Raw genomic sequence first — 15,774 nt, 5'->3', positions numbered from 1 at the left:
GGTCAAAGGTCAGAGAGTACGTAGGGCTTCACCAGCGCGTCACACTGATTGTTCTGATTGAGCAGGTGTTCCAGCGACGAGTAATAATCTCCCAGTAGAACCGGTTTTGTTCTGTTCAGTTGACAACAACAGGTAGAACCGGCTTCTCCAAGAAAGGAGGTTATATAATCAGCAGCAAGCAGCAGTCTACTCTACTTATACGTGCTGTTGTCAGGAGGACATTCACCAGAACTCCAGATCTGAGGTGGTTTATTTACAACAAGCCGCTGCAGACAGACAGAGACCATGTGGTTTCTAATCTCGGCGGCGGGTGTGATCCTGGTGGTTTACGTTGTTCTGGTCGAGACTCTTTTCAAAACATCCAAATGCAAAGGAAACACAGTGGTGGCTGGCAAGACGGCGATTATAACAGGTGGGGATTTATCGATTTATATATCCATCTATCTATCGATCTGTCTGTGTCTAGCGCATCTGTCTATAAAGTAGGTGCGCTTTTTTTTTTTTTTTTTTTTTTTTTTTAGCGACTTTTATTATTCAAAGTACGCCCTTGGTTTGATTTGAGTTTAGAGTGTAAAGTAACAGCAGTGAGTATCTTTCTAATCTAACCGCAGGTCTGTCATTCATTTGGGCTATAGATTATGTCCTTTTACATGGAAGTCGGTTAAATATGATCAATATTCAGTTAATTCAATATTAGCGCGCCTGAACCCATGTGACGTCAACCAGATGTCAGTGAAACGGGTGAAACTGAACTCTATGGATACACACAGAATGTTTTAAACTTGTGGACCAAGTCGTTCTATATAGCAGTGTAACGTCGTTAACACTGAACACAACAAAACGCACATTTCCCCCAAAACGATCCCACTATTTTTAAGGTTTAAAAACGATCATGTCATGGTTTGTCTTGAGTATTATTTAGTAGCAGAGTTGAAAATGGGGGACCCTGATGTAAACAAGACGAACGTCTTTGCAATTGTGTGTATTGAGCCGTACTGTCTGTATTGTACACCCATTCTGCAATCTGTTAAATAAAGTTTTCATTCATTCATTCATTCATCTTATTGGGCGATTATTATTCACATTTGCAACCCTCAAAATAGCTACAAAAACATTTTTCAAACCAAAAGCAAATGACTCATTCTTACATTATTATTTATATCAGCATTGTTCCACAAGTTAACCCCAACAATAGAAATACATCTCATTTGAATCCCTGTTTTAGCTTACAAACATCTTAAATCATAATTTGCTCTCCTGTGTATGTACAATAAATGCAACAGTGGAATATATTAATCTTATGTCACACACAGTAGGGCTAATAGACATACTGTAGTTAGACCGTAGTATGAGATTATTGGAGAGATCTATTGCCACATTTGTTTATGGTGGAGGTGGGAGTTTTTTTTGGCAATTTCTTTCTCACAATTTGTCTTGCATGAACTACAACTTACAAAGAAATTTCACAACGACATATAGCTAATATATATTTACAAATGTATACTCTTAAAACGGCTAATAACATTAACGTTTATATGATGTGGGTGGCCAAAAATGTAGAAAATTAAGTCTGTCTACTGTATTTGTAAATCTGGTATGTCATAAATGTATAGATGTAGCAGTACTGTCTATCTGTATGTCATGTTTGTCATAAATGTTATCATGAATTGAAAATGGGGGACCCTGATGTAAACAAGACGAAAGTCTTTCTCTGGTCTGCATCCCCTTAACAATTGTATGTATTGAGCTGTACTGTACTGTACCCATTCTGCAATCTGTACAATTTTCAATCAATCAATCAATCAAGTCACTTGTTCAAAAGTATGTTCCACATGGTTCTCTCTTGGCATCAAAGTTTAGTACTTCCGATAACCAATACCCTGTTTTAGCCTGGTATTGGCCCAGTATTTGCCATCAATGAGGGCTCTCATATAGTGTGGTACAGGATACATGCTTGATCCACAGTCCTTTGTCATTCATAGTCCAGGCGTACCGGCTCTTCAAGCCATATTTTGTATGTCATCAGTACGTTCGGTAGTGGGTACATGAATACTTGGTATAACACCACTATGTTAATGCTAGGTATGACATTTAGTGGTGGGGAAAATATTGATACAGTATAGAAGCGCTTCCTTTGTATAAGGAAGTTGCATTGTTCATTTCAATACCTGTAATAGTACAGTAGTCCACACACACACACACACACACACACACACACACACACACACACACACACACACACACGTGTGCATTCAGTTAAGTTGGAATATGACTGTAATACAAACGGTTCAGTTTGTCAGGTACATGCAACACAGATTACAGTGTTGACATCTGTCTGCTACTCCCATTTGCTGCAATAAAAATGATTGAAGTGAGATGAACAGACTGAAAACTTTATTTTATTAGATCAACCATGTTGACAAAGTTTTACTTTGCAGTTGGAAAAAAGGTAATATATCGCAATATTAATATCGCAATATATTTGGACTCGCAATACTATCGTATCGTGAGGCCTCTGGTGATTCCCACCCCTAATGACATCAGTACCTTTTTATATATATATATTTCTTCACACAATAACCATACTACTACATATAAATCTCATATGGTGACAGCCCTAGCGCCGTCCTACGCCCCATCACAAGTACAGTACATTCTCAACCTAACCAAGGTATGACGCCAGTATGTTGGGTAACAAAATTGCTAGGAATGCCCAAACAGACGTTTTTTAAATTCTTTGCACAGCCCATCTAATTGCACTTATAAAATCAATGTGAATAGTTAAAGTTCAAGTTCTTTATTTGTCAAATACACAACAATACAGGGGCATTGCAGGCAATGACATTTTTGTGTTTTTCGAGCTCGGACTCAACGGTGCACAATTAAGAAACAACAATGAATACAAGAGTGGTAACAATAAGTAGTAGTAGTAGTAAGATCAAATATAAAATGAGGTAAGGTCAAATAAAGTAGTAAATTATTTACTGAAAGCGTATAAGGCACATAACACCAGAAAGTACTCGACCTCTACTGTCTTGAACTATAAATGAACACAATACTCTACAACAACTTATCATATTTAGATAATAAAGTTTGAAAACATTGTAACTCTGAAAATGCCAAATGGACCTATTTATGTTTTTTGTCTGAGGTACTCGATTGACTCCGACTCAGCTACTTCGCCCAGGCCATCAGAACACTGAACATTGATCTCTCCACACACACACACACACACACACACACTACAAAAAAGGTCACTTTAGGGCGGCTGGGTGGCGCAGCGGTCTAAGCGTTCATCACCAACGCGTGAGACACCGGTATCGAATCCGGCTGTCGGCGTTGCCTCCGGCTTGGGCCGGCCGTCATACTGACTCAATTGGCAGAGTCAGCGGGAGGGGAGTCGATGGGTGGTAATCTGGTCGTTGTAAACAGCGACTCCTACAGGTCCGTCAGGGCGCCTGCACAGCAAGGACGGGAGATATCGAGGGTAGTGTGAGCCTCCCACACGTTGCACCTCGCCAATGAGAGTCCGCGCTGGCAGGTGAAAAGAAGTGGCTGGCTGACTCCTCATGTATCGGAGGGGACATGCGATAGATTCTTCAACCCTCCCGGCTACGACCGACCAGTGGGGGGCACATGCGAGCAACAATCAAGACAGGGGAGGGGGGAATTGGCACGACTAAATTGGGATGGGAGAAAAACAGAAAAAGAAGGGGGAAAAAGTGGATACAAAAAAGGTCACTTTAAAAAACATAAATGTATATTATTGTATATAGTACTCATTACCTTTACATATAGTATTTTCAGCGTATTACTTTTTATCATGTCAATTTTATTATCTATTCTGTTTTATTATTTGTATTTTTGCACGATCAAGGCGGGCGTGGCCACCTTCAGTTCACTACATGTCTCGTGTCTGTGTGACGAATAAATCTCTTGAGTCGTGACCGGTGCACACACACAGGCGTGTCCTTGTGGAAGTTTGCCGAGGTCTGCACGGTCCCCTGTGTTGATGCTATGTCTGCCTTAACGATCCCTCCAGATGTATTTTAAACCCTAGAATATTTTCTATATTGAATCACAATTAGTATAAAAATGCGTTTATTTTTTTTCTCACCAAATGATTCAATAAACTACCGAAAAGGCCTTTGCACTTTGGCAACAAGCACCCATTGATAACTTACCAGGAATCCCAAGTCGGCAGCTCGTGTTATTTCAAGACGCGTCGTGTCGATACCTACTCTCTGTGTACCCGAAGCTAAAGGTGTCAAGTTGCCACATAATTCGACCGTGATAGGTGTGACATATTAGTGACATCATACATGCAACTCCGATTTCAGGGAAGTACAGCAAAGCTCTCCTTTTTTTTTTTTTTTTTATATATTTAACCTTTATTTAACCAGGAAGTCTCATTGAGATACAAGATCTCTTTTGCAAGGGAGACCTGGCCAAGATGACAGCAATAACACCCGCAAACATCAGACGGCAATAAAATGTGCGGTACATCACACAAGAACATAATAAAAGTGCATGTACACAATACATCACACGTAAACATAAAAACACAAAACAGAACAGTCTACATAACAGTAAAAGTGTACAACAGTAAAATACAGGGCAATACAGTAACTCTGCAGTTTTGCAGCTGGGACCCGACTAGAGAAAGCAGCGACACTCTTCCTGTAGGAAGTTATGTAATACAGACCTAAACTCGCAGAGGGAGACCAGGGTATCTAAGTGGATATGGTCCTGTAGCCCATTCCATGCCCAAGGTGCGAAGCTTGAAAAAGCAGTTCTTCCTAGTTCAGTGTTTATTCTCAGTTTTTTTAAAAGTAGAATGAAGAATGTGAAACGGGTGCTCTGGTGACGAGTTCTGCACAAAGTTCTGTCTTAAGTCATACCTCACACGAGGAGTTGACCATAAAACAAACTGTTTTTTTTTAGTGGAGATCTTTAATGATGCATCTCTCTTTCCTTCCTGTAGGTGGCAACACTGGCATCGGTAAGGCCACTGCTCTGGAACTGGCTAGGAGAGGCGCCCGGGTCATCCTGGCCTGCCGTAACAAAGAGAAGGCGGAGGGTGCTATACGTGAAATACAGCAGGTAGGAACCTACACTAGATACATATATTTTTTTTTATCCAATTTTTCTCCCATTTTCAATTTTTCTCCCATCCCAATTTTCGTATCATCCAATTCAACCCTCCCCTGTCTCGAACGCTGTTTCTTGCCTCCCACAAGCCGGCTGCAATGTGGACTAAGTCATACATACTGTAGCACGAGTCCCCTCCGATACTCGAGGTAACAGCAGTCGCATCTTTCCACCTGCGCGGCTCGATCTTTCAGCGTCGGGGGTCTGCGCTTTGGAGGGGCGCCGCCCCCATCGCCTCCTGATTCTACTGTGCAGGCGCACCAACCGACCTGTAGGTTGGTGCGATCCCCACCCATCAGTTTCACACCCCCTAATACTGCCAATGTGTATTAGTGCGGACGACCAGCTAAACTGAAAGCAATGTGGAGCGCTGGGCTCGAACAGGCGAACCCAGCGTCTCCAGCATTCGTGGTGAGCGCCTTGCCCACTGCACCACGTAGCCGCCTTCACTAGATACCTTTTTATATACTGAACAACCGGTATGAATGAGATGCAGGGGTGTAAAAAGTACCCAGAAATTATACTTAAGTGAAAGTATGGGTACCGTCTCAAAATCGTACTCAAGTAAAAGTCAGAGTACGGGCGGCTGGGTAGCGCAGCGGACTAAGCGCTCGCCTACCACCGCAGAGACTCTGGGATCTAATCCAGCTGTCAGCGGTACCTCCGGCTTGGTCAGTCGTCCCTACTAACGCAATTGGTCAGTGTTAGCGGGTGGGAAGCCGGTGGGTTATGTGTCCTGGTCGTTGTAAACAGCGACTCCTACTGGTCGGTCGGGGCGCCTGCTCAGCGGGGAAGGGATCGGGGGGAGATAGTATGATCCTCCCACGCATTACACTCCCCCAGTGAGAGTCCTCGCTGTCGGGTGAAAAGAAGCGGCTGGCTGACTCCATGTATCGGAGGAAGACGTGTGATAGTCTTCTCCCTCCCCAGGCCGACAGTAGTGGGCAGAAGCGTGCAACGATCAGGAAGGGAATTGGCATAACGACTAATTGGGATGGGAGAAAAATACGGAAAAAGGGGGAGAAAAAGTAGATAAAAAAAACACACTTGAGTAAAAGTACTAAAGTTGTAACTGAGGGGTACAATTCCCTGACTGTATTACTAGATATGATACTTACTACCACTACCTTTGTACTTAATATTCGGCCACCCAGTACACGGCATAAATATATTATCATAAACACTCTCACGTAGATGAAACGGATCCAACACAAATGTACGAAGTCGAAACGGGTCTTTATTTCTACACAGCGATGGTGTGTAGAACAAGCACTTAATCACTTAATTACATTTATGAATTGAAATAGTATGCACTTTTATGGCAAAGAGTATTCGTCGGTATATCAATAGAGAATGTCCAATCTCTGAAGGCGCAGGTGGTAAATATACGACCTGGAATAGTTAAGGAATAACAGCAATGATACTTTAATGATTATATACTAGATACACTAGAGGGGGTTAATCCGGTCGCTTGTAAGCCGACAGGAGTAGGAGGGGGGGGGGGGTAGAATCCGGCTGCCTCGTCCGGCCAAGGGTATCCCAGGTGAACCCACTGTAGTGCCGTTCAATGCGCCGGCGATCCTTGGACCACAGATGAAAGCAGGTGGACTCTTTGTGGGCCGGCTCTCTCCGGTCCACGGGGGAGAGACGTGAAGCGACCTCGTCTTGCAGAGCGTCTCCTCACCTTGCGTCCTCTCCAGGGGGGGGGGTTCCAACACACGGCAGTGTCGGGGGTCTTTATCCATGGAATAATCAAAGTATACAAAGCATAATCCGTGCCTGGGAAGGCGGGCTGTCGTCGGTAGAATAATCCGGTATACAGGTCCACTCGCTCGTCGGCTCTGGGGCTCCTCGGGTGCAGCTTCACATGGGGTCAACCACCCTGGGTAAGCAGCCAGTTCTCTGCCCGAAACGATGGGGTACTGACTACGGTAGTATTCTCACCGCACGAAGCACTATATATTAACAGACTATTATTAGCTTAATAGACTACGTCCAACTCGACGATATAGTGCCAAATATGACTATTCAAATATTAATATACACGATGTCTCAATACCGATGGTAGGCGAACTTGGCCTTACTCCCACACGTGGCGTCGCGGGGAGGCTTTACGTCTGTGACTCTATTGGAGGGTAAGAAACTGGACTGAAAAGAAAGTCCTACTTTAGTAGCGCAGTATATATACGCACTATGAACAAATAGTCCCATTAGTGGTGCGGTAGCGAGATTCCTACGCGGAACTAGGACTTGTTCGTACATGTGGAGCGGTACGTTTGAACTGGGTCTGAGGGGTATGGCAGCCTGGCACCAAGGTCTCGACCAATAGTAGAATGGAGACTATTATGGGATGTTCAGTAGGCTAGAATGGATATTCAATGCATATTGTACAAGGAATATACAAGGGATATCAGGGAATATTAGAGAATATACAAATACAATTAAATATATATATATAAATAAATATATATATTCGGTTTAATCTGGCCCTTCACAACAAAAGTAAAAACCTTTTTTCAGGGTGCTCCAGTAGCACACCATGTTACCGCGCTCGCGCGGGACTCCGTGCTGCGTCACGGATCTGGTTGACTCCGAGTTCGATTCCCGGACTCGCCGTCATTTGCCGAATGTCTCCCCCTGCTCTCTCTCCCGTTTCACCCTGCAACTGTCGGTCATGCTTGACCAGGAAAGCGATAAACGCTAAAAAAATTAAGTTTAAAAAAAAAAAAAAAAAAAAAAAAAACTTTTTTCTGACAGTCTATTCTTCTGATAGCGGGTGTTTAATCAAAGATCCCCGCTTTCTAGTCTTGCACAAGGACCAATCAGCAGGGGTATGGGCGGGTTAATTTTCCATTGATGGGGATTTGATTGGCTGTTTTTAAATAAAGCGCGGCCGCAGGATTAATAACGTTACCGTTAGTTCGGCCAAAGAAACAAATATACTAATTAAAATGGTTGGACCTGTGAGATTTGTACTTATATTGGTCTGCATTTTAAATATAAGGAGTAAAAAGTATGTATTTTTTCTCTGAAATGTAATGGAGTAAAAGTACAAGTATACAAACCTAATAATACGCGAGTAAAGTACCAATCCCCCAAAACAGTACTTAAGTATTGTAACAAAGTACAATTACTCAAGTACTTTACACCCCTGATGAGATGTCCAACTACAGTAGAGATACCTTTATACTGAAATAACGGGTATGAATGAGATGTCTGACTACAGTAGAGGTACCTTTATACTGAAATAACAGGTATGAATGAGATGTCTAACTACAGTAGATGTACCTTTATACTGAAATAACAGGTATGAATGAGATGTCTGACTACAGTAGAGGTACCTTTATACTGAAATAACGGGGTATGAACAATTATCTTTTAAATTATTTTAGCAAAACTTTGTTTGAGGTTAACTTTCTCTAATCAAACGAGGCATGTTCTTAGAACAAGAAAAGGTGGAACATTTCATCACACTTTTTAGCCGGTAAAGACATAGCGGTAAAAGGTCAATATTATGGTCCGACCGATGTATCCGTCTAGCCCCGCCCCCGACGTAAATAATAATAAAACCCTAAGCAACAAAATGTTGTTTTATCATTTCAGCCGACTGAACTGACATCGTCTCGACGAACGTTTGTTTCCTCAGGTGACCGGCAGCACGGACGTGCACTACCTGCAGCTGGACCTGGGGAGTCTGAGGGCGGTGCGCACCTTCGCAGAGAACTTCCTCAAAACCGAGGCCCGGTTGGACCTGCTCATCAACAACGCCGGTAGGTGTTTATCCGTACAAGTGATTTCAAGAAGAATATTGAGGGTAAAATGTTACTGTTTTGCCCTAGATCAGTGGTTTCTACTGAAACGCTCGTCCCTAGATCAGTGGTTTCTACTGAAACGCTCGCCCTAGATCAGTGGTTTCTACTGAAAGATCAGTGGTTTCTACTGAAACGCTCACCCTAGATCAGTGGTTTCTACCGAAACGCTCGCCCTAGATCAGTGGTTTCTACTGAAACGCTCGCCCTAGATCAGTGGTTTCTACTGAAACGCTCGCCCTAGATCAGTGGTTTCTACTGAAACGCTCGCCCCTAGATCAGTGGTTTCTACTGAAACGCTCGCCCTAGATCAGTGGTTTCTACTGAAACGCTCGCCCTACATCAGTGGTTTCTACTGAAACGCTCGCCCTAGATCAGTGGTTTCTACTGAAACGCTCGCCCCTAGATCAGTGGTTTCTACTGAAACGCTCGCCCCTAGATCAGTGGTTTCTACTGAAACGCTCGCCCTAGATCAGTGGTTTCTACTGAAACGCTCGCCCTAGATCAGTGGTTTCTACTGAAACGCTCGCCCTAGATCAGTGGTTTCTACTGAAACGCTCGGCCCTAGATCAGTGGTTTCTACTGAAACGATCGCCCTAGATCAGTGGTTTCTACTGAAACGCTCGCCCTAGATCAGTGGTTTCTACTGAAACGCTCGCCCTAGATCAGTGGTTTCTACTGAAACGCTCGCCCTACATCAGTGGTTTCTACTGAAACGCTCGCCCTAGATCAGTGGTTTCTACTGAAACGCTCGCCCTACATCAGTGGTTTCTACTGAAACGCTCGCCCTAGATCAGTGGTTTCTACTGAAACGCTCGCCCTACATCAGTGGTTTCTACTGAAACGCTCGCCCTAGATCAGTGGTTTCTACTGAAACGCTCGCCCTACATCAGTGGTTTCTACTGAAGCGCTCACCCCTACATCAGTGGTTTCTACTGAAACGCTCGCCCTAGATCAGTGGTTTCTACTGAAACGCTCGCCCTACATCAGTGGTTTCTACTGAAGCGCTCACCCCTACATCAGTGGTTTCTACTGAAACGCTCGCCCTAGATCAGTGGTTTCTACTGAAACGCTCGCCCTAGATCAGTGGTTTCTACTGAAACGCTCGCCCTAGATCAGTGGTTTCTACTGAAACGCTCGCCCTAGATCAGTGGTTTCTACTGAAGTGTCTTCCTCAAGGACACATCGACACGCTGCTCGGGAGGAGCAGGAATCGAACCTGGAACCTTCCGACTACCAGACGACTGCTCTACCTCCTGAGCCACTGTTGCCTATATTATATATATATATATATAGCACCTGAGGAAGCGATAGCGAAACGCGTTGTGCAACAATAAATAAGCAAAAACCAGTCCTGTGGAGTGTGCGGTCCCTTCTTTCCCTTGAAGGTTTTCTCCTTTTAGTTTATATATATATATTAGGGGTGGAATGGTATGCATTCGAACCGTACACCGTTCGGCACGACCTCCACGGTTCGGGGCGTGTGGGTATTGTTCGGTTCGGGGGATGCAAGTTGTCTTCGTTTGGCACGGAGAGGCGAAGCGCTGGCTGCAGCAGCAGGTGCCGTCAGTTCGTAGAAAGTGTGTGGAAATGGCAAGCGCAATATAAATCAATCTTCATTACGACATAAAACATTTGGCATTAACATTACATAGGCCTACAACTTGCCATAACATTAGCACGGTTTGTGACGCTACAAGTACAACGCACGTTGGTAGCCCGCCAGCTCCAATACAGCCAGTGAAATCATTATCAATGGAATGCTACCGTAGCTAGCGGAGGATAAAATGGGAGTCTGAGGCGGGGTGTCGAAAGACAATGACGTTTTTTCAACCTTCGTTTGTTGTATTCCTCCCAGCCCTAGTGGACATCCTGGGTAGTCTCTCACCACCATGCTTGTGTTGTGTTTAGGTCTGGTGGCAGACGGGCGTACCGAGGACGGGTTTGGTATCCAGCTCGGCGTGAACCACTTGGGTCACTTCCTGCTGACCGCCCTCCTATTGGACAGACTGAAGGAGGGAGGCGGGGGGCGGGTGGTCACTCTGTCCTCCATGGCTTACTGCTGGGGGAGCATCGACTTTGAGGTTTGTTTTCAAATTAGTTCAGTCTCTTTTAGGTTCATGAAGCACGATATTTATGTTCCCTATACCTATACTATACATACTCTTTAGGGGCGATGCTATTTATGTTCTACTAACTATACATATATAGTACATACTCTTTAGGGGCCATGATATTTATGTTCCCTATACTATACACATATATATACATACTCTTTAGGGGCCATGATGCATGATATTTATGTTCCCTATACCTTCATAATATAGTACATTTCATCCATGCATCCATCCATTGCACCAGTTAATGGTTATTATTACCCCTGCTAGTTATTCTGTAACTGTAGAATGGCAATATAAGTAAATGTGATGATAATTATATGATGTATTATTATTATTATTATTAACACTAGTATTACGGTTATTATTTAAATGATTTATTATTCATATTATTATCATCATCATCGTAGGCTCTCGCTCTTAATAAAGACCTGGGTACCGGCCGCTACAGCTGGCAGTTCTTCCACGCTTACTGCAACAGCAAACTCTGCAACGTCCTCTTCACCCACGAGCTGGCCAAGCGGCTGAGGGGCTCCAACGTCACCTGCTACAGCGTGCACCCAGGTACACCCGCTTTATCACCTACAGCGTGCACCCAGGTACACCTGTTTTATCACCTACAGTACAGCGTGCACCCAGGTACACCTGTTTTATCACCTACAGTACAGCGTGCACCCAGGTACACCTGCTTTATCACCTACAGTACAGCGTGCACCCAGGTACACCTGTTTTATCACCTACAGTACAGCGTGCACCCAGGTACACCTGTTTTATCACCTACAGTACAGCGTGCACCCAGGTACACCTGCTTTATCACCTACAGTACAGTGTGCACCCAGGTACACCTGTTTTATCACCTACAGTACAGCGTGCACCCAGGTACACCTGTTTTATCACCTACAGTACAGCGTGCACCCAGGTACACCTGTTTTATCACCTACAGTACAGCGTGCACCCAGGTACACCTGTTTTCAGCTACAGTACAGCGTGCACCCAGGTACACCTGTTTTATCACCTACAGTACAGCGTGCACCCAGGTACACCTGTTTTATCACCTACAGTACAGCGTGCACCCAGGTACACCTGTTTTATCACCTACAGTACAGCGTGCACCCAGGTACACCTGCTTTATCACCTACAGCGTGCACCCAGGTACACCTGTTTTATCACCTACAGTACAGCGTGCACCCAGGTACACCTGTTTTATCACCTACAGTACAGCGTGCACCCAGGTACACCTGTTTTATCACCTACAGTACAGCGTGCACCCAGGTACACCTGTTTTATCACCTACAGCGTGCACCCAGGTACACCTGTTTTATCACCTACAGCGTGCACCCAGGTACACCTGTTTTCAGCTACAGCAGTGGTTCAGATTCATCACCTATTTTCACACTTTTATTTTTTTTATTTTTTTTATCTACGTTTTCTCCCCATTTTCTATTTTTCTCCCATCCCAATTTCGTATTATCCAATTCTACCCTCCCCTGTCTCGAACGTTGCTAGACCATGCCTCCCACTGGTCGGCTGCAGTGAGGATAGAAGCCTTGCATCACCTGTCCCCTCCGGTACTCGAGGAGGCAGCCGTCGCATCTTTTCACCTGCACAGCGCGATCTCTCAGCGGCGAGGAGTAACGCGTGGGAGGCTCACGCTGCCCCCGTTGCTTCCTGATTCTGCTGCGCAGGCGCACCAACCGACCTGTAGGAGTCGCTGTCCACAACGTCCGATCCCCACCCACCGGCTTTCCCACCCCCTAATACTGCCAATTGTATTAGTATGAACGACCAGCCAAGCCGGAAGCAACGCAGAGAGCTGGGCTCGAACCCAGCATCTCCTGCGTTAGTGGCGAGCGCCTTGCCCACTGCGCCACTTAGCCGCCCTATTTTCACACATTAAATATATTGTCTAGCCATGTTAAATTACATTTAAATATATTATCTAGCCATGTTAAATTACATTTAAATATATTGTCTAGCCATGTTAGATGACATTTAAATATATTGTCTAGCCATGTTAGATGACATTTAAATATATTGTCTAGCCATGTTAGATGACATTTAAATATATTATCTAGCCATGTTAGATGACATTTAAATATATTGTCTAGCCATGTTAAATGACATTTAAATATATTGTCTAGCCATGTTAGATGACATTTAAATATATTGTCTAGCCATGTTAAATGACATTTAAATATATTGTCTAGCCATGTTAGATGACATTTAAATATATTGTCTAGCCATGTTAGATGACATTTAAATATATTATCTAGCCATGTTAGATGACATTTAAATATATTGTCTAGCCATGTTAGATGACATTTAAATATATTGTCTAGCCATGTTAAATGACATTTAAATATATTGTCTAGCCATGTTAAATGACATTTAAATATATTATCTAGCCATGTTAGATGACATTTAAATATATAGTCTAGCCATGTTAGATGACATTTAAATATATTATCTAGTCATGTTAGATGACATTTTAATATATTGTCTAGTCATGTTAGATGACATTTAAATATATTATCTAGCCATGTTAAATGACATTTAAATATATTATCTAGCCATGTTAGATGACATTTAAATATATGATCTAGCCATGTTAGATGACATTAGTCTGGGTTCCAGTGAGAGGTAACGGTCATCAACATCACCCGTGTTCCTCAGGGGTCGTGCGGACCGAGTTATCCAGGAACGTCAGCCTCTGGCAGAAGGTGTTCATCGAGCCCATCGCCCACCTGCTGTTCCTGGACCCGGCGACGGGCGCCCAGACGTCGCTGCACTGCGCCCTGCAGGAGGGCATCGAGCCCCTCAGCGGACGCTACTTCACCTGCTGTGCCGTGCAGGAGGTGGCCCAGCGGGCGCGGGACGACGCCGTGGCCCGGAGGCTGTGGGACGTGAGCGAGGAGCTGTGCGGTCTGTCCTCCTAACTCTCGACGGCACCGGGTCTTAAAGGAACTCTTTTTTTTTTACTATTTTTTTTTTTTTATTATTATTATCTTTTTTTATTTTTTTTATCCTTTTTCCTCCGATTTTCTCCCATCCCAATGTTAGTCGTTATGCCAATTCCCAATCCCCTTCCTGGTCGCTGCGCACTTACCCCCCACAGTCGGTCTGGGAGAGTGGAGGCTATCACATGCTTCCTCCGACACACGTCCAGCCAATCAAACGCTTCTTTTCACCTGGCAGCGCGGACTCTCACTGAGAGGGTGTAACGTGTGGAAGGATCACACTACCCCCCTTAGATCCTATCCACGCTGAGCAGGCGCCCCGACCGAACTGTAGGAGACGGTCGCTGTTTACAACAACCCGGACCCACCCCGCCAGCTTCTCCCACCCTCTAATACAGCCCATTGTATTAGTGTGAACGGCCAGCCAAGCTGGTGACACGCCGGGAGCTGGATTCGAACAGGCGAATCCAGCGTCTCCGGCGTTGGTGACGAACGCAATCTCCGCTACGCCACCTGACCGCCTTAACACTCTTAACATTTTGGGAAATTAGCTTATTTGCCATCTACCCTGGAGTTGGACAAGAACATACATCAGGGTTAGAAATAAAAAAAAACTAAAAATTCAGGGCTTTTTTTGCCCCCCCTTAATTGATTTTTGGGGGCTTTTTTGTATTTCGGGGGCACAGAACTTTTATGATGAAAATTAACATAAAGATTATAAAACATTGTTGACACTTTTTTTTTACAGTCTTCGTCCGTATGTTTGATAACGTAATGTCAATGTCTCCATATATAGGGCTCTACGCCAGGGGTGGCCAACCAGTCAGACTAAGAGCCACAAAAATTACTGTGGTACCACAAAGAGCCACACCATAATACCAGCGTTTCTCAACCTTTTTTTTCAGTCACGGCACCCTTCATGTGTTTATAGGTCTCACCCTCTGGCCTCTGAAGTTGCTAATGTCTTTTTTATTTGGGCCTCACAGGGTTAAAGGTACCCTGTGAGACCCACGGTTGCAAAATTACAAAATCACTTTTAGCCATTTAAAAAAAGAATGTTTATTTAAAAAAAAAATTAAGCACATATATAGTCAATTGGTCCTGTTGTTCAGCCTCACAATGCTATTTGATAGTAAATGTGTTTATATGTCCCACCCTCTGGCCTCTGAAGTTGCTAATGTCTTTTTAATTTGGGCCTCACAGGGTTAACCTCTTAAGCCCGAGATAGACAGTAAAAGTGTATATTTTCAGCATTACGTTTGTTTACCAATTATTTTAACTGTATAAGATTATAGAAATCTCAGAGCATTGAGTCGGAAACCGGCGCATATTGACAGGGGGAAATGGCACATCGATAAGTGAGTGTATAGTCTTTTGAAGGAAGAGACTCAGGGCTTTCGAATTTCGAAAAACTACCCTACCCAGCTCACACCAGCCCCTGTCAATCATCTGACTTCTGGATTAACTTTTTTATTTCTCTTATTTTTTGGGATTATCTCCCACAAACCTGAACGTTATTGCCATAAAACAGAACGCAGTTAGTTTCTCTACCTTTCTGTGAACATCTTGCAAAAAACGGTGTTGCAATACGATGAAAAATGGTGGAGAAATTTACATTATAAAAAAGATGGCAGAATTCAGTACTGTATCTACAAAACCTTCTGTTTAATCATCTTCCCTTTATTCATTTGCTTAGATTTTTCAGGTCTGGTAAATTTTAGCATGGTGTTATTCACAGTC

At 43.8% G+C, this 15,774-nt stretch overlaps 1 protein-coding gene across 1 annotated transcript; it reads left to right on the top strand.

The window, feature by feature from the left end:
* Nucleotides 1-212: 212 nt before the first annotated feature.
* On the top strand, nucleotides 213-15,287 carry LOC311224330 (dehydrogenase/reductase SDR family member 13-like). The gene is made up of 6 exons (XM_084309284.1): nucleotides 213-412; nucleotides 4,985-5,103; nucleotides 8,798-8,921; nucleotides 10,872-11,044; nucleotides 11,488-11,641; nucleotides 13,751-15,287. The coding sequence occupies exons 1-6, from the start codon at nucleotides 286-288 to the stop codon at nucleotides 14,011-14,013; spliced, it is 960 nt and encodes a 319-aa protein (XP_084165410.1). The 5' UTR covers nucleotides 213-285; the 3' UTR covers nucleotides 14,014-15,287.
* Nucleotides 15,288-15,774: the final 487 nt, after the last annotated feature.

This window comes from Notolepis coatsorum (assembly GCF_963971535.1).
Source record: "Notolepis coatsorum genome assembly, chromosome: 2".
NCBI lineage: Eukaryota > Metazoa > Chordata > Actinopteri > Aulopiformes > Paralepididae > Notolepis > Notolepis coatsorum.
The sequence above is the reverse complement of the archived record's forward strand: the minus strand, read 5'-3'. Positions and strand labels throughout refer to the sequence as shown.

Bases quoted from the DNA above. Each gene is read 5' to 3' on its own strand.
- LOC311224330 (XM_084309284.1), top strand. From the start codon at position 286: ATGTGGTTTCTAATCTCGGCGGCGGGTGTGATCCTGGTGGTTTACGTT. The intron at 11,045-11,487 runs GTTTGTTTTCAA...TCATCATCGTAG, and splicing joins GGGGGAGCATCGACTTTGAG to GCTCTCGCTCTTAATAAAGA. The intron at 11,642-13,750 runs GTACACCCGCTT...CGTGTTCCTCAG, and splicing joins CTGCTACAGCGTGCACCCAG to GGGTCGTGCGGACCGAGTTA.